General features: G+C 45.1%; 1 protein-coding gene across 4 annotated transcripts in view; it reads left to right on the plus strand.

Annotated features, from left to right (window-relative positions):
• LOC137546806 (uncharacterized) overlaps window positions 1-23,933 on the plus strand; it is a 49,331-nt gene that overhangs the window by 5,292 nt on the left and 20,106 nt on the right. For all 4 annotated transcript variants that reach the window (XM_068269676.1, XM_068269679.1, XM_068269678.1 and 1 more), the window contains exon 2: window positions 15,000-15,628. In XM_068269676.1, the coding sequence (XP_068125777.1) occupies window positions 15,019-15,628 (610 nt within the window). In that variant the 5' untranslated portion in view covers window positions 15,000-15,018. The remainder of the gene's footprint in view (window positions 1-14,999; window positions 15,629-23,933) is intronic.

Here is a 23,933-nt window from a genome sequence, read left to right on the forward strand (position 1 = left end):
TTTAGCAGAAAATAACGCAGTGGGCAGCATTTCAGCAGAAAATAAACGCAGTGGGCAACATTTCACAAGAAAATAAACGCAGTGGGCAACATTTTAGCAAAAAATAACGCAGTGGGCAGCATTTCAGCAGAAAATAAACGCAGTGGGCAACATTTCAGCAGAAAATAAACGCAGTGGGCAACATTTCAGCAGAAAATAAACGCAGTGGGCAACATTTCACCAGAAAGTAACGCAGTGGGCAACATTTCACCCGAAAATAACGCAGTGGGCAACATTTCACCAGAAAATAAACGCAGTGGGCAACATTTCACCTGCAAAAAAAGGAATTTACTCACCTGACAGAAGTCTCCTCTCCCGGCTGGCCTCTGGCGCGCAGCTCCCCGGAGATATTGCTCCTGCATATCTCCTACGCTGAATGCAATAGCAGGGCTACAGGAAGATGGCGCCTGAAGCCCTGTACTGGAGACACAAATAGTCTCCAGTACAGGGCTTCGGACGCCATCTTCCCGTACCCTGCTCCGCCTGCTGGAAGACTATGCAGGCTGAAGTGGGGCTGCGGGCTATGAACTGGCGCGGCGTCTAGTAGACGCCGCGGCCAGTTCATGCAATGGACGAGACATAGTGCAGCAGCGATGGCGTTCCAGCAGATTCGGCTACGCGTGCTGGGACCATAGGTTCGCCATCGCTGCTATAAGGTAATGATACTCAATGCTATATTTCATGATCATCAAAATCACAGCGTTAAACTAAACAAGTGCACATGCGACAACAACAGAAACATCGTTTTGAAACAATCATAACTTTACATTATGATGCGATTTTCTGAAAAGGATTCTTGATTTCAAATATTGTTCAGATATTTCAAAATCATTATTGATTAAAGCAAACCTGTGGTGGAAAAAAAAATAGAAAAGTTACAGTGCCTTGCAAAAGTATTCACCCCCTTAGCATTTTTCATGTTTTGTTGCCTCGCAACCTGGAATTAAAATAGATTGTTTACGAGTTTGCACCATTTCATTAACAGAACATTCCTACAACTTTGAGATTGTTTGGTTTATTGTTAAGAAAACAACAAATAGAACAACATTTCTGAAAACGTCAGCGTGCATAACTATTGCCCTTTTGGCAAACTCAAAACTTTCCTTCTTATGTTTAATGCTAAGTAATGGCTTTTTTTCTGGACATTCTTCCTCAAAGCCCAGCTGAATGGCTTATGGTCCTATGGACAGATTCTCCAGTCTCTGTTGTGGAACTCTGCAACTCCTACGGTGTTCCCTTTGGTCTCTGTGCGGCCTCTCTGATTAATGCCCTCATTTCCTGGTCTGTGAGTTTTGGTGGGCGACCCTCTTTTGGCAAGCTTGTTATGGTACCATGTTTGATGATGATGGATTTGATGGTGCTACTCCAGGGGATATATTTAAAGCTTTAGATATTTTTTTATGAGAGTCATTTCATACCTGATGTGATGCAATGCATCAGAAGTATCACATCTGACGTGAAAGAATCAGTGCATTATGGTCAACATCTATGGCGACATACATTGACTGGAAGTCATAAAAGTCAATGGCGCTGCAGATATTTTAACTACTTGCCGACTGCTCCACGCCAATTGGCGTGAGCAGTTCGGCAGCCCCAGGACCGCTCCATGACGATTGGCGTGAACGCCCGTCTATGGGGCTAGCAGGAGATTGCTCCACCTTCAGTCTCCCAGCAGCGATCGCCGAGTGGAGACTGTTAGATGGCGAAACCGCCATCTATTAGGGTAGTACAGCGCTGCAATCTAAGGCAGCGCTGTACTGGGGACAGCCGTGTGACACAGCTGTCCCCCTGGGACACCAGAGAGCGATCGGCTCTCATAGGCAGACGCCTATGACAGCCGATCGCCATGACTGGCAGGCTGCGGGGAGGGAGGGTAAAAAAAAAGAATACAAAAATAATAATAATATTTGTATAAAAAAAATAAACATGGGGGAGCGATCATACCCCACCAACAGAGAGCTCTGTTGGTGGAGAGAAAAGAAGGGGGGAAACACTTGTGTGCACTTGTGTGCTGAGTTGTTTGGCCCTGCAGCTTGGTCTTAAAGCTACAGTGGCCTATTTAACAAAAAAGGCCTGGTCTTTAGGGGGGTTTAACACTGCGGTCCTCAAGTGCTTAAACTGTTTCACATTCGTGTTGCGGTGCACATGCGTGGAAGTGTATTTTTTCAATATACAAGTGCAACTCACAGGTAGTGAGCGCTAGAGAGCTTCATATATAGTTTGGCTTGCTGCCAAAAATTGCATTAATCTGATCACACAAAATACTCATCCGATTGCACCGCAACTAAAACGTTGGTTACTTGTGTGAAATTGGCCCGACTTGTACTTCTCCAAAACTTAGTCCCTGACTTGTTTAAAGGACTCCTTGGTTTTCCTTGCTTAGTGGTGTTGAAGCCTCTGGGGCCTTTTTGAAAAGGTGCGTTAATACTGACAGATCCTGTCACACTTAGATTGCAAACAGGTGGACTTCTTTTAACAAATTTTGTGACTTTTGAAAGTAATTGGTTGCACCAGGACTTTTAGGGGCTTCATGGAAAAAGTGGTGAATACATACAGTATACACATGCCAATTTTCAGTTTATTATTTTATTCATCATTTTGTATATATTTTTCTCATTTCACTTCACTAACTTAGACTATTTTGTGCAGATCTATCACATAAAATGAGATTAAGAAACATTACATTTACAAGTTGGAATACACTAAAAAACATACAAAGCTAAGGGGGTGAATACTTTTCCAAGTCACTGCAGTTACTTACCTCAGTAGAGGGAAGCCTCTAGATGATCCACAGGCTTCTCTGATCCTTCTTCATCTCACCGCTGCTCGCCAGGACCCTCTTCTTCTTCTTCAGGGGTGCACCCCCCGTCCATGTTCAGTTGGGGCAGAACTGTGCAGGCGCAAATACGACTCAAACCTATGCAGTAGCATGAAGGAATAAGCCATTTCACTGTACAGTGAAATGTAAACCTAACATTTTTAAACAGTAAAATGAACCCGAGGTGAACTTTGGACTAAAAAGCAGATACCTACCTAGAAAGGGGGAAGCTTCTGGACCCTGTAGAGGCTTCCTGTGCCTTCTTCACCACTGCAGCACCTCACTGTGGGCTTCTGGAAGACCCAGGCCGCGCTCCTCTTCATGCACAAGCGTGGCCGTAGTGGCCTGTGCAAGTACAGAGGGGCCTGCGCAGGAAGCTGGAGCTACTCATGTACAAACGGCTCAGGCATACTGTGCAGGTGTGGCTGTACCACATTTGTGCAAGAAGAGGAGCGCGGCCCAGATCTTCACACCGACAAGTTCTTGTCAGATTTCTTGGGGGGGAGGGGACCTGCAAGCAGCAACGGCAGTCCTGAGGACGGCATGGGAAGCCTCTACACAGAGTTCCCCAACCCTGTCCTCAAGGCCTACCAACAGTACATGTTTTGCAGAAAACCACAAACATGCACAGGTGGGGTAATAAGTGTCTCAGCAGAGCTGATTAAATACCTTTGTGGATTTCCACAAAACATGCACTGTTGGTGGGCCTTGAGGACAGGGTTGGGGAACACTGCTCTACAGGATCCAGAGGTTTCCTTCTTCTTAGGTAGCTATCCAGTTTTTGACCCGACATTCCCTTTGGGTACACTTTAAGTTGCATAAAGACTTGTACAGCAATGATCTATATTTATGGCTTTTTTAAATAACAAAAAGGTAATTTCGCTAATATATCAATCCAGCGCATGAGGGTTACTCTAGTTTAATTACCCTGGATATATGCTACAAAGATATCACACAAGTGTGGCAAATGTCAGCCTGTTTGCATTGACTGCTTTATTTTCAGTACAGGTGAAAGGTCTATAACAAAATAGATAACATGCGGCAAATTCTGTTGTTACATGCTGGTTTTTATAGCTGAATGCCCTACAATATGCAATATTAACTGCTAGTTTCTGGTGACTTCAAGCCATACTGACCTGGATAAAGCTAACGAAAACAAAACACACCTCATATTGTTGGCTTTAGTCCCACAGACTTCCATCAGAGGCCAACTAAAACAAAGAACATTTTCATGAAGGTGGTACAGCATTTACTACATGAATCATTTGCTTCTTACTTTAAATCCACATGGCATTTAGATAAGTTTACAAATACCATTATGAATTAGCTCTCGTGTTGCATAAAGAATTGTAAGAATGCTAGAGATGGTGTAACAAATGTAGAGCACCTGAAACTCTTACTGGGGATACACAAAGGATAGTGAGTAGCATATAAACAGTATCTCAGGAAAGCGAGAACACCTCTCACATTTTATGTAAATATTTTATTATATCTTTTCATGGGACATCACTGAAGATACCGTATGACACTTTGATACATTGTAAAGTAGTCAGTGTACAGCTGTACAGTGTGAATTTACTGTCCAATCAAAATAACCCAACACAGCGATTAATGTCTAAACATGTGGAACACAGTGTTAAAAGGTCTCAGGTGTGAATGGCGAGCAGGTGTGTTAAATATGGTGCTAGCACTCTCACACTTTCTCATACTGGTCACCGGAATTTCGGCATGGCACCTCATAGCAGAGAACTCTCTGAGGACCATAATCCGGTTCAGCGCCGCGGTCCGAAAATCTCATGCATCCGAGCAACGTTCACCTCCCATTCATTCGCCTATAACTTTATTGCTACTTATCACAATGAATTGATCTATAGCTCGTTTTTTCCGCCACCAATTAGGCTTTCTGTGGGTGATACATTTTGCTAAGAGCCACTTTACTGTAAATGCATTTTAACAGGAAGAATAAGAAAAAAACGGAAGAAATTCATTATTTCTCAGTTTTTGGCCATTATAGTTTGAAATTAATATACGCTACCGTAATTAAAACGCATGTATTTTATTTGCCCATCTGTCCCGCTTATTATACCATTTAAACGATGTCCCTATCACAATTTATGGTGCCGATATTTCATTTAGAAATAAAGGTGCATTTTTTCAATTTGCGTCCATCACTATTTATAAGCTTATAATTTTAAATAATATAATAACATATTCTCTTGACATGCATATTTAAAAAGTTCAGACCCTTGGGTAACTATTTATGTTGTTTTTTTTTTTTTTTTAATTGTTGTTTTTTTTTTTTTTAAATAAAAAAAGTGTATGTGGGTAATTTTTGGTGTGGGAGGGAAACTGCTAATTTTAAATGTAAAATAATGTTTTTTTTTATCAAAAATGTATGTGGGTGCAGTTTACTATTTGGCCACAAGATGGCCACAGTGAAAAAAGTCCTAGATGCGAACCAGCTCGCATCTAGGAACTAAAATGCTGAGAAGTTGTTTCCTGGGGGCAGAAATACCGCGCTCTCTGGAGAGAAAGCGTCGGTATTTCTGCGGGGAAGTTAGATCGGTGAATGGGAATTATATTCCCATTCACTGATCGGGGGCTAGCGGCGGGCAGCGGGAGCGCGCGCGGGGGCGCGCCCGATCGCGCGCACGAGCCGGCGGCAGCACCAGTGCCTATCTGGACGAGGAAGCTCGTCCAGATAGGCCGAACTGGTTAAAAAAAAAGACTTGTTGCTCTACATAAATGAGTACAGAGTGGGGAGAACCAGGCTGCATCTGAATGACTTAACAGCAAGGTGTGCAGAGCCACTTCATGGCATAAATGCACCCAATTGCATCTGAAACAGGTGCTACAAATTTACATTAATGGAGGCTGTTAGCTTCCAAAATAGTGTGCATGCAAATATTGGTACTAGACCCTTCCACACCTTGCTGTTAAATCATTCAGATACTGCCTGGTTTTGGATGCATTGCAATTTCTCCTTACTGTGTACAAAAATGCAAGTTTAACTTTTCTCTTGTGTAAAATATCTGGAAGGGTGTGCACGGCATACACTGCACCCCTTTCTCTTCTTTAATGGCTAGCCGCTCTCAGGTCAAACAGACATTTGCATGTTGTTTTCTGGTTGTTTAAAATAGAGGTTAGGGCCCCTTCCAATGCAATCACCTCACTGTGGTGGAAGGGTCTAGTACTCATTTTTTTGAGGAAACTGTTTTGGAAGCTAAAATCCTTCATTAGTGTTGTAGCACCTGTTTCAGGTGCAATCAATTTGGTGCCTTTATGCCTTTAAAGAGACACTGAAGCGAAAAAAAATATATGATATAATGAATTGGTTGTGTACTATGAATAATTACTAGAAGATTAGCAGCAAAGAAAATATTCTCATATTTTTATTTTCAGGTATATAGTGTTTTTTCTAACATTGCATCATTCTCTAATATGTGCAGATTACACAACACTCAGCATTCAAAATGAGTCTTTCAGAGCAGTCTGTGAACTAATGACCTCTCCTCTGGCAGAGGAAAAGTAAATAGTTAAGGAACAGTTGAGATAATAAAAGTCAGAAAACAGCCCTCTCCATGACTTTGAAAGTCGTAGAGATTCATGGCTTTTTTGTATAGAGATAACAACTGGAGTTTCTTAACTCTTCCTGTACTGGAAACAATTAGACTGATGTATCTGATCTTAATGTTTTATTTCTTAGCTGTACTAAACATACAAATCATAATATCATAATTTTTTTTTCGCTTCAGTGTCTCTTTAAGAGGCTTTGTATGCCTTTTTGCTGTTATGTCATTCAGATGCAGCCTGGTTTTCGATGCAATGCCATTTCTCCCCACTGTGTATAACAGGACAGGGTCCACTCTGAACAGGCACCTCCATAAGCAACCACAGAAATTCAGTGAATGTTCTCTGTGTCATATCCAGAAGTTGTCTTTTTAAATAGATGTATGAGTGCGGGCAGCATTGCTGTATGATGATTCCGAGAGCACAAAGAAAGTGGTAGCACTGAGCTACTGGGCATGTGCAGCCAACTAGAACTAGTCCAAATGTAGCCAACTTCCTCTGGTCGGGGCCTATACCAGACTGAATTACCAGCTGACAGTGTTGCTTGGAACAAATCTATAACCGCAATAACTGATTGCCCTGGTGCTGGGACCTATGGATTGGGGGATATCCTCTGCAACCCAGTGTGACAGATGTTTAAAAGAGTTCCTGCTGAAATCTTTAAAATATTTATTTGCAGCGTATGATAGGAATAGATTCCAAACAGAGAGGATCTATACTGTGCCATCACGCCATCTGCCAGTGTATGGCCACCTTTACATATACACAATCAGAATCAGAATCAACTTTATTCGCCAGGTACGGCAGGCGCCGCACCCGGAATTCTTTGTGGACACACGGCATAGCAACATCAGCATGGAACAGATAATAGTTACATAGACATGACAGCAGTCTGACAGACAGTAGCAGCAATTGGCATAGAGCATGTAATGCAAAAAATTGGCATAGCAATTGGCACAATTAGCAACATCAACGTGGTACAGATCTTAGCTTCAGAGACACCGTGATGTCCATTTAACCGACAGCAGCAGCTCATAGTTCAGACGAGCAGGTCTTTATTATGGAAGCACATTGTATGGTGGCATGTGGTGCAGCGCGGCCAGCTGGAGACAGTTTCTTACATGCGCATTTCTGCCAGGGGAGGCCAAGGAGGATTAGGGGATGTCAGTTTGGGAGAGTGCATGCATTGAGTAGGACAACTGCCTGGGGAAAGAAGGTGTTTTTATGCCTGGTGGTTTTAGTGAGAATGGATCTATAGCGGTGACCTAAGGGAAGGGGGTCAAAAAAGCAACTGCCAGGGTGGGAGGGGTCTTGAGTGATCCTGTTAGCCCTGGACCTCATTCTTGAAGAATGAAGGATATCCAGGGGTGGCCCGATGATCTTCTCATCAGCACTGATTACCCTCTGGAGTTTGTGCTTGTCCCTTGCGTTGGCCCCGGAGTACCAGACGATAATGGAGGAGCAAAGGACAGACTCGATAGTGGCAGAGTAGAAGCTGATCATTAGCTCCTGCGACATCGCAAACTTCCTCAGCTGCCTGAGAAAGAACAGCCTCTGCTGGGCTTTCTTTTGAATTATGGAGGAGTTCCCATCCCACTTCAGGTTGTCCGTAATGGTGGTACCAAGGAACCAGGTGCTGTGTACTCTGGAGACCTCAGTACCATAAATGAAGACCGGACTGGGAGTCGGGGCATTTCTTCTGAAGTCCACAATTAATTCCACAGTTTTTGTCGTATTTAATACGAGTTTATTTTCCTTGCACCACCTGAGGATCCTCTCAATCTCCTTGCGATATTCATGCTCCCTGTTTTGGTCTATGAGGCCTAGTATAGTGGTGTCATCCGCAAACTTGATGACCTTGACAGAGTCAGCGGAAGAGGTACAGCTATTCGTGTATAGTGAAAAGAGAATTGCGGACAGCACACATCCTTGCGTGGCACCAGTGTTGGTGATTTTAGTACTGGAAGAGCAGCCGCCAATCCTGACTGTCTGCGACCTGTTAGTAAGGAAATCTTTGATCCAGGTGCACAGATTAGGGTCAACACCGAGTCGTACCAGGTTGTCATACAGGATGGTCGGACAGATGGTATTCAAAGCGGAGCAATATTTTACAGTTACTGAATATCAGATGTAAACACAAATGACCATAACATTTTATTTATTTACTTCATTACTTAATTTATTGTAATTTGAACTAATTCTGACCCTATATTTTGTTTCTTTTATTTTTTTCCTTGGAATATAACACATACAGTGGGATGCAAAAGTTTGGGCAACCTTGTTAATCGTCATGATTTTCCTGTATAAACTGTTGGTTGTTACGATAAAAAATGTCAGTTACATATATAGTGAAATTAAGTTTATTGGATTTACAGAAAGTGTGCAATATTTGTTTGAAAAAATTAGGCCAGTGCATAAATTTGGGCACCACAAAAAGAAATGAAATCAATATTTAGTAGATCCTCCTTTTGCAGAAATTACAGCCTCTAAACGTTTCCTGTAGGTTCCAATGAGAGTCTGGATTCTGGTTGAAGGCATTTTGGACCATTCCTCTTTACAAAACATTTCTAGTTCATTAAGGTTTGATGGCTTCTGAGCATGGACAGCTCACTTTTTTTTTAACAGTTGAATTTTATTGGATTTTTCAAGAAGTTGCAGAGTAAAGTACAGAAACAAGCTTGGGTTGTACAGCAATTGTGCAAGTGTTACATATCTCAGCAAGATTGTACAGCGTTTATGTAACTGTTACATATCACATCGTCCAAAACATCATAGGATAATACAGTATAAAACAATGTCTCATTACATTGAGGTATTTCTCATTACGTGCATATAACCATCTAGATGTTGTTGCCAATATTGTCTCATGAAGGGAGGTAGAAAGAGAAGTGGGAACGAAGCCCCACCAAGAAGGAGAAGAGAAGAAGGAAGGTAGAGTGTTGTCCGCCCCTGGTCTGTGACCCCGCCGCACCCCTAATCCAAGATTGGGATAAAGTTTTCGTTTGTCGGATCAAGAATTCTGCTTTCCCAAATTCCCCAGATTTTCCCGAATTTCTTTGGACTCTTTCTGCTTAGATATGTGTTCCTGTATAGTGGTAGAGCATTGTTAATGGTTTTAGCCCACATGCCAACTGTAGGGATGGACTGTTTTTTCCAGAGTTTTAAAATTTCCTTTCTGGCATAAAAACAGAGCAGTTTAAGCAGAGTCTGTCTATGAATTGAGAGGTTAGTTTTGCCCAATCTTCCGAGTAAGAGCATCCCCATATCCAGTGGGCATGAGGTCTGTAATAGTTTGTTAATGATAATAAGGACATTCTCCCAGAACGGGACGACCTTGGGACATGACCAAAAGATATGCGTGAAGCTACCCATATCCACCAAGCACCTCCAGCAGAGATCTGAGTTAGAGTCGCACATCCTGTGTAGTCTTTCAGGAGTCAGGTAGACTCTGTGTAAGAATTTAGTTTGTATGAGTTGGTCGCTAGCCGCAATTACTGTGGTAGGGAATTCCATTAAAATCGAGTCCCAGTCCGCCTCAGTCAGGGTAGGAATGTCCGTTGACCATTTCTGGAAACTTTTATATAGTCGTGGGTGATAGTTATTAATCAATTCAGTATAGATAGCAGAGAGAGTTTTGGGGAGGTCTTTGGTTAAAAGCAGCTGTTCTAGTCTGTCAGTGTTTAAGTCTGGAGGTCTAGAGCCAAACTGTGATCTGTGGGCGTGACGCAGTTGTAGATACCGAAACAGGTGCTTATTGGGAAGATTATGTTGAATTTTCAAATCCTGGAACGTGCTTAGGGACTTATTATGCTGAATATGGGAAATGTTTTTAATACCGTATCTTGCCCAAGCCACTGGGTCAGGGATGGTAGTGAAATGTTTTAAGTTTGGGTTTCCCCATAATGGCGTGAAAGGTGAGATAGTGTTGGGTTTAATAATGTGAGATCTAGTTGTAACCCAGGCCTTCCAAGTTGTAGACATAGCTGTAGTAGTTTGTGGGTTGGCCTTAGGGCCTCTGTACGGAAGGTTAGTGAGTAGCTCATAGGAGCCCAACACTGCCGCCTCAGCATTCACCGCCGGGTTTAACTCATCTTGAGAGAACCACCAACGTACAGTAACAAGCACCGATGCCCAGAAGTACTTTTGTAGGTGTGGAAGTGCTAATCCTCCTCTAGCTTTGGGAAGCTGCAAGAGGTCTAGAGCAAGTCGGGGTTGTTTGCCTGCCCAGATAAAGGATAGAATTATTCTATCTATACGTTTAAATAATGACGTTGGAAGCCACACTGGACATTGTCTGAACACATACGTAAACTTGGGCAGGAAAATCATTTTAAACAAGTTTATTCTACCGATCAGGTTAAGTGGAAGTCTATTCCAGGTATTACATTTATTTTCAAGTTGCTGGATAATCGGATCCACATTAAGCATCCGGTATTTATTGATATCTTTCCTTATCTGAATACCCAGATATTTAAATTGGTCAACCACCACGAGAGGACAACTTGCCGGGGGTGTTACAAGAGATATATCATCTAGAGGAAACAGTATGGATTTGTTCCAATTAATCTTAACTCCCGACATCTCACCAAATTCCTCAAAAAGATATAGAGCTGCATCAAGTGAGGTGTGGGGATCGTTGAGATACAGAAGGACATCGTCCGCGTAGAGGGATATTTTCTCATGTAAATTACCCAGCAATAGACCCTTCACCGCAGAAGACTGCCGGATACGGGCAGCGACTGGTTCCATTGCTATGGCAAATAGACTAGGTGACAGAGGGCACCCTTGTCTAGTGCCTCTCTTTAGGCTAAAGAACTGCGATATCACATTGCCTGTGCGAATCTTAGCCCTAGGGGAGTCATAGAGCATCTGAACCCAGTTAATGAAATTGTTTCCGAACCCAAGTCTACGCATGGTTGCCCATAAATAATTCCACTCCACTGTATCAAATGCCTTTTCGGCGTCCAACGAGGCTACCACTCGGTGCCCGGTGTTGATATGCGCGGCGGCAATGTTGGTCATCAACCTACGCAAGTTTATATCCGTGCCTTTGCCAGGCATAAATCCTGATTGGTCGTGGTGAATTATCTTGCAAATACATGAGTTTAATCTAGTGGCTAATATTTTGGCAAGGATTTTCGCGTCTGTATTTAAGAGGGATATAGGCCGATATGAAGCACATCTTGTGGGATCTTTCCCTGGTTTGGGGATTACAATTATTAGGGCCTCTGACATAGTGGGAAGAAGAGAACCACTATCAAAGGATTCTTGGAAGGTAGCTTTCAGTTTGGGAGCTAGTATTATCGAGTATTGTTTGTAGAATTCGGCAGGGAACCCATCTAGGCCCGGGGTCTTACCTGTCTGCATATCCGCAACTGCGTCAATTATTTCAGTAATCGTTATTGGAGCGTCAAGTGTTTCTCGGTCTTCTAAAGAGAGGGTTGGTAGATTAGTATCTGCTAGATATTGTGTAAGGTCAGCGTCGCTCTTTTGAGATTTGCTTGTGTACAATTTGGAGTAAAATTGAAAGAAGACCTCATTAATTTCCTCAGGATCAGTGACAATATTATTGCGCATTTCGTCAAGCAGACAAGGGATAGCAGTGCTGGGTTGAACGTCTTTAGATAGCCAAGCTAGTAGTTTCCCAGTTCTATCCCCTTGTTCAAAAATTTTTTGTTTCTGCGCAAGGAGACTCTTTTTTGTGGAATCTACCCTGTATAGTTCCAGTTGTGTCAAAGCCAGTTGCCATTGAGTATATATATCAGCGTTTTGAGTAGCGATATATTCTGTCTCAAGGTCTGTGGCAGCTTTCTCTTTCCACTGCACATATGCTTTAGTTTGGTCTCTAGCGAATTTGATGGCCCCCATGTATTGCCCCCTTATAACAGCTTTGCTTGCATCCCACACTAATTACTGAATAGTGGACTCCGTGTTTTGAACCCAATATAACTTAATTTGACGTTTTATAATATCGTCGATTGTGGGATCAACAATCCATTGTTTGGATAATCTCCAGACTCTATCTTTTGGCTTGGGTCCCAACAACAGAGTCAACTCCAGAGGTGCATGGTCAGAGATCCCTCTGGCAGGACAGCTCACTTTAACTCACACCACAGATTTTAAATTATATTCAGGTCTCGGGACTGAGATGGCCATTCCAGAATGTTGTACTTGTTCCTCTGCATGCATGCCTTAGTGGATTTTGAGCAGTGTTTGGGTCGTTGTCTTGTTGAAAGTTCTAGCCCCGGTGCAACTTTAGCTTTGTCACTGATTCCTGGACATTGGTCTCCAGAATCTGCTGATACTGAGTGGAATCCATGCGTCCTTCAACTTTGACAAGATTCCCAGTCCCTGCACTGGCCCCACAGCATGATGGAACCACCACCATATTTTACTGTAGGTATCAAGTGTTTTTCTCAGAATGCTGTGTTCTTTTTCCTCCATGCATAACTCCCCTTGTTATGCCCAAATAAGTAACTACATTTTAGTTTCATCAGTCCACATCACCTTGTTCCAAAATGAAGCAGGCTTGTCCAAATGTGCTTTAGCATACCTCAAGTGGCTCTGTTTGTGCTGTGGGTATAGAAAAGGCTTCCTCTTCATCACTCTCGCATACAGCATCTCCTTGTGTAAAGTGCGCCGAATGGTTGAACGATGCACAGTGACTCCATCTGCAGCAAGATGATGCTGTAGGTCTTTAGTGCTGGTCTGTGGGTTGACTGACTGTTCTCACCATTCGTTGCTTCTGTTTATCTAAGATTTTCTTGGTCTGCCACTTCAAGCCTTAACGCAATATGTTCCTAACCGTAGAAACAGCTGACATCTCTGAGACAGTTTTCTGTATCCTTCCCCTAAACCATGATGGTGAACAATCTTTGTATTCAGGTCATTTGAGAGTTGTTTTGAGACCCCCATGTTGCTACTCTTCAGAGAAAATTAAAAGAGGAAGGAAACATACAATTGACCCCCTTAAAAACTCTTTCTCATAATTGGATTCACCTCTGTATGTAGGTCAGGAGTCACTGAGTTTACCAAGCTAATTTGAGTTCCAATAATTTGTTTTAAAGGTTTTGGAATCAATAAAATGACAACAGTGCCCAATTTTATATACCTGCCTGATTTTATTTACACAATTATTGCGCACTTTCTGTAAATCCAATAAACTTAATTTTGCTTCTCAAATATCACTGTGTGTGTCTCCTATATGATATATTTAACTGACATTTTTTAAAGTAACAACCAACGATTTATACAGGAAAATCATGACGATTAACAAGGTTGACCAAACTTTTGCATCCCACTGTACATCCTGAAATCAATTACTGCAGCTTGCACACACAAATGCATGCTGCAATGCAATACCCAAATTCACCTCTGCACAGTACACACGAGTCCATCTCATACACTTATACACATTGCTGAAATTAGGACAGCAACAAAACTGTGTGCCCAAGCCCTTACCCACAGGCTATGCACATCAGCTATACACTAAGGTTTGGCTAACACTATGAGACCAGCCCTTTTAACAGCATAGATAGGTAGAAATATCTCAGCTTTAAGAATATCTCATGTATTAAGCTGTGACAATACTACTTAGGCCTGGGACCCACTAGCATTGCTTTTCTAAACACTTGTGATCTTGCTAATGTAATGCTTCGGGGAATTTTTTTGTAAATCACATCCTTCAAGTGGGATCACACCCATACCATTACATTAGCAAGAGCATTCCAAATTACAAGCGCTTACAAATGGCTTATAAAAGCGCTGCTAGTGGGTTCCAGGCCTTACTTATGCTGATGTAAGCATGGTTATAAAGCTAGGCATACACAAATCAGTTTCAAGCTTTCATTGTCAGTTAGATTCATTTCATTAAAATATCTACAGTTAATTGAAAATGAATTGATCTCAGTGGCACACATGGCAATCAATGTATGGCCAAATCTGTACTAAAAAAAAGTTCCAACAGGAGAAAAGCACATTGAGGGTAGCATACTCTATGTGCCATGCTCCTAAATTCAATTTAGAAAATTGATCGAAAATTCTCCAAAACCTATCATTTATTTGTTTTCAGACTTGACAGATCAAGGTCCTTGTGACTGTACACTGGATTTTAATGGTATTAATTAGGTGATTGATTTTAGGTTTCATCAAATTCAAAAGAAAGAATGTAATGAAAGAATTGATTAGACTGCGTGAACTGTAAAACAACTCCACTGTGTCAAGCTTACATTTCTGGAAGAACTTTGGAACACTTTAAATTAAATTAAACTGTAAATTGTAAATGAAACCGTTCTGCTATGAGGGCAGCATACATTTCCACTAGGAGCATAAGCAAAATAGGTATATAGGCCACATAAATAGCATCTTATGTTTTGTTTTGTTTTTCAAAAATCAGTTTTTATTGTTTTTACACCAGGAACAGATTACAGTGCATTGCATATATACAGGGTACATGGAGACATCGTAGCGGCACAACATCGGCCACCAAACAAGTATCTTATGTTTTTAATACATTTTGCAATATATATTTGAATTATATATCCTTTTATAAACGTTCCTTTTTTTTTTAAAGGTAAAGCAAGATTCTAAATATGATGCTTTCAAGAACAATGTATCCAAGTGTCCTTATCGCTGTTTGCTTTTCTCTGTTGTGTTATGCCAATGGAATTTCAGCTGAAATTACACCTACCCAGGACAGTTCTGCGGCCTCCAGAAAAAATGAGACTGTGCAAGTTGACATCACTGCTTATAGAGCACAAACTACAGAGTCTTCAGACTGGAATACAACTAGTATTATGTCAGCCTTCAGCAATACAAGTGACATAATTCTGAAAACCCCTGTGCTCACAATATCTACTACGGTCACATCTGCTGCTCCTCAGAGTACTGTCAAAGAATCTCAACATTCAACTGTAAAACATGATGCAACTTTACTGCCTTCTACTACTGTGCCTTTGTCTGGACCTACTGTGCCTTCGTCTGGACCTACTGTGCCTTCGTCTGGACCTACTGTTCCTTCATCTGGAGCTACTGCCAGCTCTTCTAGTGGAACATACAGCTCAACAACACTCAGCACAACAACATCATCTAATCAAACAAATGGTACATCAGCATCACTCCCAACACAAGAAAAAACAAGCACTCAAAACAATGCAACAGATACATATGCAACGCCTAATGTTAATGACACAACATTGTCAGGTATATGTATTTCCTTAATATATGCAAATTATATCATTTTAAAATGAAATTTAGGCAAACAGAGCAGGTTATTTTTAATAGCTCAAATTTGTTTTGTTTGTGGTTTTTTTTTAAGGAAAAATCTGAGAAAATACTCAGATGTTTATTACTTTCCATGCTTCTTTACATTAAATTAAATTTCCATCCATCGCATGTACTGATTGAAATTTCAAATCAGTCTGACAGTAAGAGCATATTCATGATTTTTCATACAATTTGAAAAAATGGGTGGAACCAGTTAGAGGGCATTCCATGCAGTAATGACTTTTTCTTTTAAAGTATCCTTGCATTTTTGAGGAAAAATACTGATTGAAGCCTGTGGTGGGCTAGATTACTTCTTCCTGAGTCTCTAGATACTGCTTGTTGTCCAGGAGGCCCCTCCCACACCCTGTCTCCCCAGCCGCATGGGAGTTCCTCTGAGCAGCACAGAGCAATTCTTAATTGCACATAGTGGTGCTCAAATACCCCTTTTTAAAATTCGAGTTTGGTCGAATTCGAATAGTAAATTATTCGAGGTCAGTCGAATATTCGAGTCGAATAATTTTTACTATTCGATTCGACCTCGGACTTCGAGCTCACTATTCGAGTCGGTATTCGAGCTCACTATTCGAGCTGACTATTCGAATTGGCCTTAAATAGCTTCCAACACTTGTTTTGAGGGTGAATGATGCAAGAAACATCTTTTTTTCCAAGTAACAACAGCAAGTGATTATGTGGGGATGTTCCTTTAAAAAAAAATGTGGAAAGAGAAGTTGTGTCCTTAATTTTGTTCAGTAGTGTTACTGTATATACTTGTTCTTCTTCTTCTTTATCTTTCTTCTTCTTCTTCTAGATCTTCTTCTTCTATATCTTCTTCTTCTTCTTCTATATTGTCTTCTTCTTCTTCTTCTTCATCTTCTTCTTCTTCTTCTTCTTCTTCTTCTTCTTCTTCTTCTTCTTCTTCTTCTTCATCATCTTCTTCTTCTTCTTCTTCATCATCTTCTTCTTCTTCTTCATCATCTTCTTCTTCATCTTCATCTTCTTCATCTTCTTCTTCTTCTTCATCTTCTTCATCTTCTTCTTCTTCTTCTTCTTCATCTTCTTCATCTTCTTCTTCTTCATCTTCATCTTCATCTTCTTCATCTTCATCTTCTTCTTCTTCATCTTCTTCTTCTTCTTCATCTTCTTCTTCTTCTTCTTCTTCTTCATCTTCTTCTTCTTCTTCATCATCTTCTTCTTCTTCTTCTTCTTCATCTTCTTCTTCATCTTCTTCATCTTCTTCTTCTTCTTCTTCATCTTCTTCATCTTCTTCTTCTTCTTCTTCTTCATCTTCTTCTTCTTTTTCATCTTCTTCTTCATCATCTTCATCTTCTTCTTCTTCATCATCTTCTTCATCTTCTTCTTCATCTTCTTCTTCATCTTCATCTTCTCCTTCTCCTTCTTTTTCAATATCGTCTTCTTCTTCTTCACGTATTTCTCTTTTCAATTTTTTTTTTAAAGAAATGCAGCTATTTTTGAGCGTAACAAATAGCTGGTGGGCGCACGCATGTTGGAAGCGCCATTGTATGTGCTCCCTGGCAGTGGAAACACAAAGACAGCAGGAGGTAAATTCAGCAGCAGGAGGAGGAGGATGAGTGTGTGGCAGCAGGCAGTCAATGAGGCAGGCAGCTCGCCGTGACATAATAGCCCTGGTACCTAGCGGTGATACCAGGGCTGTAAATAAACACAACAGGAGGTCCCAGACAGCGGTCGTGCAGCCCACATTGTGTCCAATACACAACTGGGATAACACAGTTTTCAACCCGGGCACCTCAGAAAAATTAAACCTTTTTTTTTTTTTTAATGGTTTGTTTGGTTTTGGTTTTGCAACCAATATAGCTATTGTTTGACGTAATAGCTGGTGGCAGAGTGGCAGCAGAAGGTAATTCTGTGTACCCTGGCAGTGGGAAACACAGACAGACAGCAGCAGCAGGAGGAGGAATGGAGGAGTAATGTGAGCAGCTATTGTTTGACGTAATAGCTGGTGGCAGAGTGGCAGCAGAAGGTAAATCACCTGTGTACCCTGGCAGTGGGAAACACAGACAGACAGCAGCAGCAGCAGCAGGAGGAGGTATGGAGGAGTAGTGTGAGTGTGGCAGCAGGTAGGCAGCGTGACATAATAGCCCTGGTACCTAGCGGTGATACCAGGGCTGTAAATAAACACAACAGGAGGTCCCAGACAGCGGTCGTGCAGCCCACATTGTGTCCAATACACAACTGGGACAACACAGTTTTCAACCCGGGCACCTCAGAAAAATTAAACCTTTTTTTTTTGTATGGTTTTTTGGTTTTTGGTTTTACAACCAATATAGCTATTGTTTGACGTAATAGCTGGTGGCAGAGTGGCAGCAGAAGAAGGTAATTCTGTGTACCCTGGCAGTGGGAAACACAGACAGACAGCAGCAGCAGGAGGAGGAATGGAGGAGTAGGCGAGCAGCTATTGTTTGACGTAATAGCTGGTGGCAGAGTGGCAGCAGAAGGTAAATCATCTGTGTACCCTGGCAGTGGGAAACACAGACAGACAGCAGCAGCAGCAGCAGGAGGAGGTATGGAGGAGCAGTGTGAGTGTGGCAGCAGGTAGGCAGCGTGACATAATAGCCCTGGTACCTAGCGGTGATACCAGGGCTGTAAATAAACACAACAGGAGGTCCCAGACAGCGGTCGTGCAGCCCACATTGTGTCCAATACACAACTGGAACAACACAGTTTTCAACCCGGGCACCTCAGAAAAATTAAACCTTTTTTTTTTTTTAATGGTTTGTTTGGTTTTGGTTTTGCAACCAATATAGCTATTGTTTGACGTAATAGCTGGTGGCAGAGTGGCAGCAGAAGAAGGTAATTCTGTGTACCCTGGCAGTGGGGAACACAGACAGACAGCAGCAGCAGGAGGAGGAATGGAGGAGTAGGCGAGCAGCTATTGTTTGACGTAATAGCTGGTGGCAGAGTGGCAGCAGAAGGTAAATCATCTGTGTACCCTGGCAGTGGGAAACACAGACAGACAGCAGCAGCAGCAGCAGGAGGAGGTATGGAGGAGCAGTGTGAGTGTGGCAGCAGGTAGGCAGCGTGACATAATAGCCCTGGTACCTAGCGGTGATACCAGGGCTGTAAATAAACACAACAGGAGGTCCCAGACAGCGGTCGTGCAGCCCACATTGTGTCCAATACACAACTGGAACAACACAGTTTTCAACCCGGGCACCTCAGAAAAATTAAACCTTTTTTTTTTTAATGGTTTGTTTGGTTTTGGTTTTGCAACCAATATAGCTATTGTTTGACGTAATAGCTGGTGGCAGAGTGGCAGCAGAAGAAGGTAATTCTGTGTACCCTGGCAGTGGGAAACACAGACAGACAGCAGCAGCAGGAGGAGGAGGAATGGAGGAGTAGGCGAGCAGCTATTGTTTGACGTAATAGCTGGTGGCAGAGTGGCAGCAGAAGGTAAATCATCTGTGTACCCTGGCAGTGGGAAACACAGACAGACAGCAGCAGCAGCAGCAGGAGGAGGTATGGAGGAGCAGTGTGAGTGTGGCAGCAGGTAGGCAGCGTGACATAATAGCCCTGGTACCTAGCGGTGATACCAGGGCTGTAAATAAACACAACAGGAGGTCCCAGACAGCGGTCGTGCAGCCCACATTGTGTCCAATACACAACTGGGACAACACAGTTTTCAACCCGGGCACCTCAGAAAAATTAAACCTTTTTTTTTTGTATGTTTTTTTGGTTTTACAACCAATATAGCTATTGTTTGACGTAATAGCTGGTGGCAGAGTGGCAGCAGAAGAAGGTAATTCTGTGTACCCTGGCAGTGGGAAACACAGACAGACAGCAGAAGGGCAGTACACAGCAGCCCACTGTAGGTGTAAAATGTGTGGCTGCAGGCGACGTAATAGTCAAAGTGAACCAGGCTGGCTTAGTGAGCAGGAGCCAGGAGGTGGTAAAGGGTGGTAAGGCACATTAACGATGGTTCCGGCAGCCAGTTCATGTCCCCCTCTCGCCGACAACAGGGGCCAGGAACTCGCCTTCCACCCACGCCTGGTTCATCTTCAGAAACGTCAGTCTGTCCACAGACTTGTGACCACGCCACCAGCTGCACTGAAGCAGCGCTCGGACAGCACGCTGGAAGGGGGGCAGGACAGCACTTCCAGGGCGTACTGCGCTAGCTCGCTCCAGATCTCCATGCGCTTGACCCAATACTCCATGGGATCAACAGGGGCATCGCTGTCAAGCCCGCTGTACGACCCCATGTAGTCAGCCACCATGCGGGTCAGGCGCTGGCTGTGACCGGAGGAGGATGCTGCTGCATGCATCTCCTCTCTAGTCACTGCTGCCGGAGCCTCTACAGTCCTGTAGAGCTCGTGGCTGAGAGACAGCAGGTCTGTGGGGCGCTTGCTGCTGCTGGATGCAGGCACCTGCTGCTGCCTCTGTGCTGGCTGCTGGACAGTGGGGGTGGCAGGCTGGGGGAAGGCTTCCTCCAAGCGCTCAACAAGGGCCTGCTGCAAGCTCCTTATTTGTTGCGCTGGGTCTCCTCCTGCAGGCGGCAGGAACTGGCTCAACTTCCCCTTGAGGCGTGGGTCCAACATCATGCTGATCCAGATGTCCTCCCTCTGCTTCATCTGGATCACCCTGGGGTCCCTGCGCAGGCACGTCAGCATGTGCGCTGCCATTGGGAAGAGGCGGGCCACGTCTGCTGGCACATCGACGTCAGTGCTGTCCTCATCCTCCTCCTCTGCCGCCTCATCCTCTCTCCACCCCCGCACCAACTCAGCTGCGCTGTGCTGATCCCCCTCATCAGCAGCCAGGTCAGGGACCTCCACCAAGTCCTCCTCCTCCTCCCCCTCAGAGGTGGACTGCGCAGCTGGTTGCCGCTCCTGCTGGTTCAAGGCTGCCGCTCCCTGTTCCAGCAAAGCATCGAGGGCCCTGTTCAGCAGAGAAACCAGGGGCACCCACTCGCAGACCATAGCATGGTCCCTGCTCACCATGTTTGTGGCCTGCAGGAAGGGAGCCAGCACAAAGCACACCTGCTGCATGTGCCTCCAGTCATCATCGGGGACGATGGACGGGATGTTGCTGGTCTTGTCCCTTCTCTGAGCTGCGGAAACAGTGGCCAGGGCAAGGTACTGGTTGACAGCGTGCCTCTGTTCAACCAGACACTCCAACATCGCCAGGGTGGAGTTCCAGCGAGTCGGAACGTCAAGGATCAGCCGATGGCGTGGCAGATCCAGCTCCTTTTGCACGTCTTCCAGGCTCGCACAGGCTGCAGCCGAGCGCCGGAAGTGACGCACAACATTCCTTGCCGTTTCCAGCAGTTCGCCCATCCCCTGGTAGGTGCGCAGGAACTTCTGCACCACCAGGTTCAGCACGTGGGCAAGACAGGGGATGTGGGTCAGGTTTCCCCTGTCTATGGCAGCAACCAGATTGGCCCCATTGTCGGACACCACCTCTCCGACTCTGAGGCCAGCCAAATCCTCTCCTGCTCCTGGAGTTTGGCCAACACGTGGGCTGCCGTCAGCTTGGTCTTGCCAAGGCTGACCAAGTGCAGCAGCGCTTGGCAGTGGCGGGCCTTCACGCTGCTGCTGAGGCGGGGGGTTTGGCCAGGTGTGGCGGAGGATGGCAGAGGATCGGAGGAACCCGCTGCAGTTCCCCTGACCCTGCGGGGTGGCACCACCCACTGTGTTGCTGCTGCTGCTGCTGTGCCCGCTGCTGCTCTCCCATCCTCACCCCCTTCCACCAAGCTGACCCAGTGGACAGTGAAGGACAGGTAGCGGCCTGTCCCGAAGCGGCTGCTCCAGGAGTCCATGGTGACGTGGACCCTTTCACCAACCGCGTGCTCCAGCCCTCGCTGCACATCGGCCATCACAAAGCGGTGCAGTGCAGGAATGGCCTTGCGGGCGAAGAAGTGTCTGCTGGGGAGCTGCCAGTCTGGGGCTGCACAAGCAAGCAGCGCCCGCATGTCGCTCCCCTCCTGCACGAGCGTGTACGGCAGGAGTTGGGAGCACATGGCCCGTGCCAGCAAGCCGTTCAGCTGCCGCACGCGACGGCTGCTGGGAGGCAGAGCCCTAACCACCCCCTGGAAGGACTCGCTCAAAAGGCTCTGGCGTGGCTTTTTGCTGGCACGGGAATCAGCAGACACAGCGGAGGAGGCCACTGAGGACTGGCTGCCAGAACAGGCCTCAGTGTCGGCGGCAGGAGTTGCAGAGGGGGGAGGAGCAGTGCGTTTCCGCACTCCTGCTGGTGCTGCTGGAGGAGCAGGAGGGCGGGTGGCTGCTGTTGCTGCTGCTGCTGCTGAAGGCTGTGCAGTGATGGGTGTGGTGCCACTGCCAGCACCAGATGCCTTCAGCCTCTGGAACTCCTCATGCTGGTGGAAATGTTTAGCCGCAAGGTGGTTGATGAGCGAGCTGGTGCTGAACTTTAAGGGGTCTGCACCTCTGCTTAACTTCCGCTGACAGTGGTTGCAAGTGGCGTACTTGCTGTACACAGTGGGCATGGTGAAAAAGCGCCAGATTGGTGACAGAAACATCCCCCTACGGCATGGAAGCGCTGCTGCCTGTCTCCCTGTGGTGGTTGGGGGGGGGGCTTGGGTGCGGCTGGTGGTGGTACTGGCTGATGCTGCTGCTGCTGAGCCTGAGACACCAGCAGGCTGTGGGACGCTGCCAATGCTTGCAATGATGCGCCTCCTTGCAAGGCCCACAAGCGCATCCTCCTCCTCCTCCTCAGAGCTGCTGAGGACGACATCCCCTGGAGGTGGTGGCACCCAGTCTCTGTCTGTCACCGGGTCATCATCATCATCATGCCCCTCCTGAAACATGTCCTGCTGGGATGATGACCCCCCAAACTCCTCTCCTGATGCATGGATGGGACGCTTGACTGTCGCCACAGTCTTGCTGTCCAATCCCTCCTCCCCCAAAGTGCCCATCAGCATCTCCTCCTCAAAATCGCCAACAACAGCAGACAATACCCTGATGGTGCCTGGGGTAAAAAGACTGCTGAGTGACAGGTCGGCGACTGATGGTGAACTGGCCTCCTCCCCAGGCCCTGCTGGGCGGCTGCTGCGAACAGGGGTGGTGGTGGTGGTGGTGGTGGTGAGGGTGGAGGCCTCGGATGCAGAGCTGATGGCGGGCTGCTCATCCTCCGTCATGAGTTGCACCACAGTGTCTGCATCCTTTTCCTCAATGGGACGTTTCCGACCCGGCTGGAGGAAAATGGGAGCAGGTGCTACACGCTGCTGCTGCTGTGTCTCTGCAGCGTGAGTTGCAGATGCTCCTGCTGGGCGGCGCCCAAGGCGTCCACGGCCAGTGGCTATGGGAGGAATGTTAGCCACTGACGCTGCTGCTGCGGAACTGTGCATGGTGGCGCGCCCGCGGCCGCGGCTTGCCACAATGCTGCTCCCTCTCCTCCTGATTCCCTTGCTGCCCTTCCCCTTGCCCAAACCGCGCTGGCTGCCACTTCCAGACATCTTCAATGTTTTGGGCGTATAGACAAATGTTTTTTAAAAGGGCGGGTGAAAAGTGGGGTACTTTAATGGAGTGGGTTGGTTGGTGAGGTGACTGAGTGAGTGTCCCCTAGTACAGTAAGTAAGTAGTAACAGTCAGGAAGTACAACTAGCAGTTACAATAATCAGTAGTAATCACAAGTAAATTTAGTGTGTGTACACTCAGACAGTGAGTGCACGCACGCAGGAGCTAGTAGCCTATGAACACAGTGACTGAGTGTCCTAGACTCCTAGTACAGTAAGAGTAAGTAGTAACAGTAAGTAGAACTAACTAATTACAATAATCAATCAGCGATCAGAAGGAAATGGAGTGTGGGTGTGTGTACACTCAGACAGTCAGTGCACGCACGCAGGAGCTAGTAGCCTATGAACACAGTGACTGAGTGTCCTAGACTCCTAGTACAGTAAGAGTAAGTAATAACAGTAAGTAGAACTAACTAATTACAATAATCAATCAGCGATCAGAAGGAAATAGAGTGTGGGTCGTGTGTGTACACTCAGACAGTGAGTGCACGCACGCAGGAGCTAGTAGCCTATGAACACAGTGACTGAGTGTCCTAGACTCCTAGTACAGTAAGAGTAAGTAATAACAGTAAGTAGAACTAACTAATTACAATAATCAATCAGCGATCAGAAGGAAATAGAGTGTGGGTGGTGTGTGTACACTCAGACAGTGAGTGCACGCACGCAGGAGCTAGTAGCCTATGAACACAGTGACTGAGTGTCCTAGACTCCTAGTACAGTAAGAGTAAGTAATAACAG

This window comes from Hyperolius riggenbachi, chromosome 2, assembly GCF_040937935.1.
Source record: "Hyperolius riggenbachi isolate aHypRig1 chromosome 2, aHypRig1.pri, whole genome shotgun sequence".
NCBI lineage: Eukaryota > Metazoa > Chordata > Amphibia > Anura > Hyperoliidae > Hyperolius > Hyperolius riggenbachi.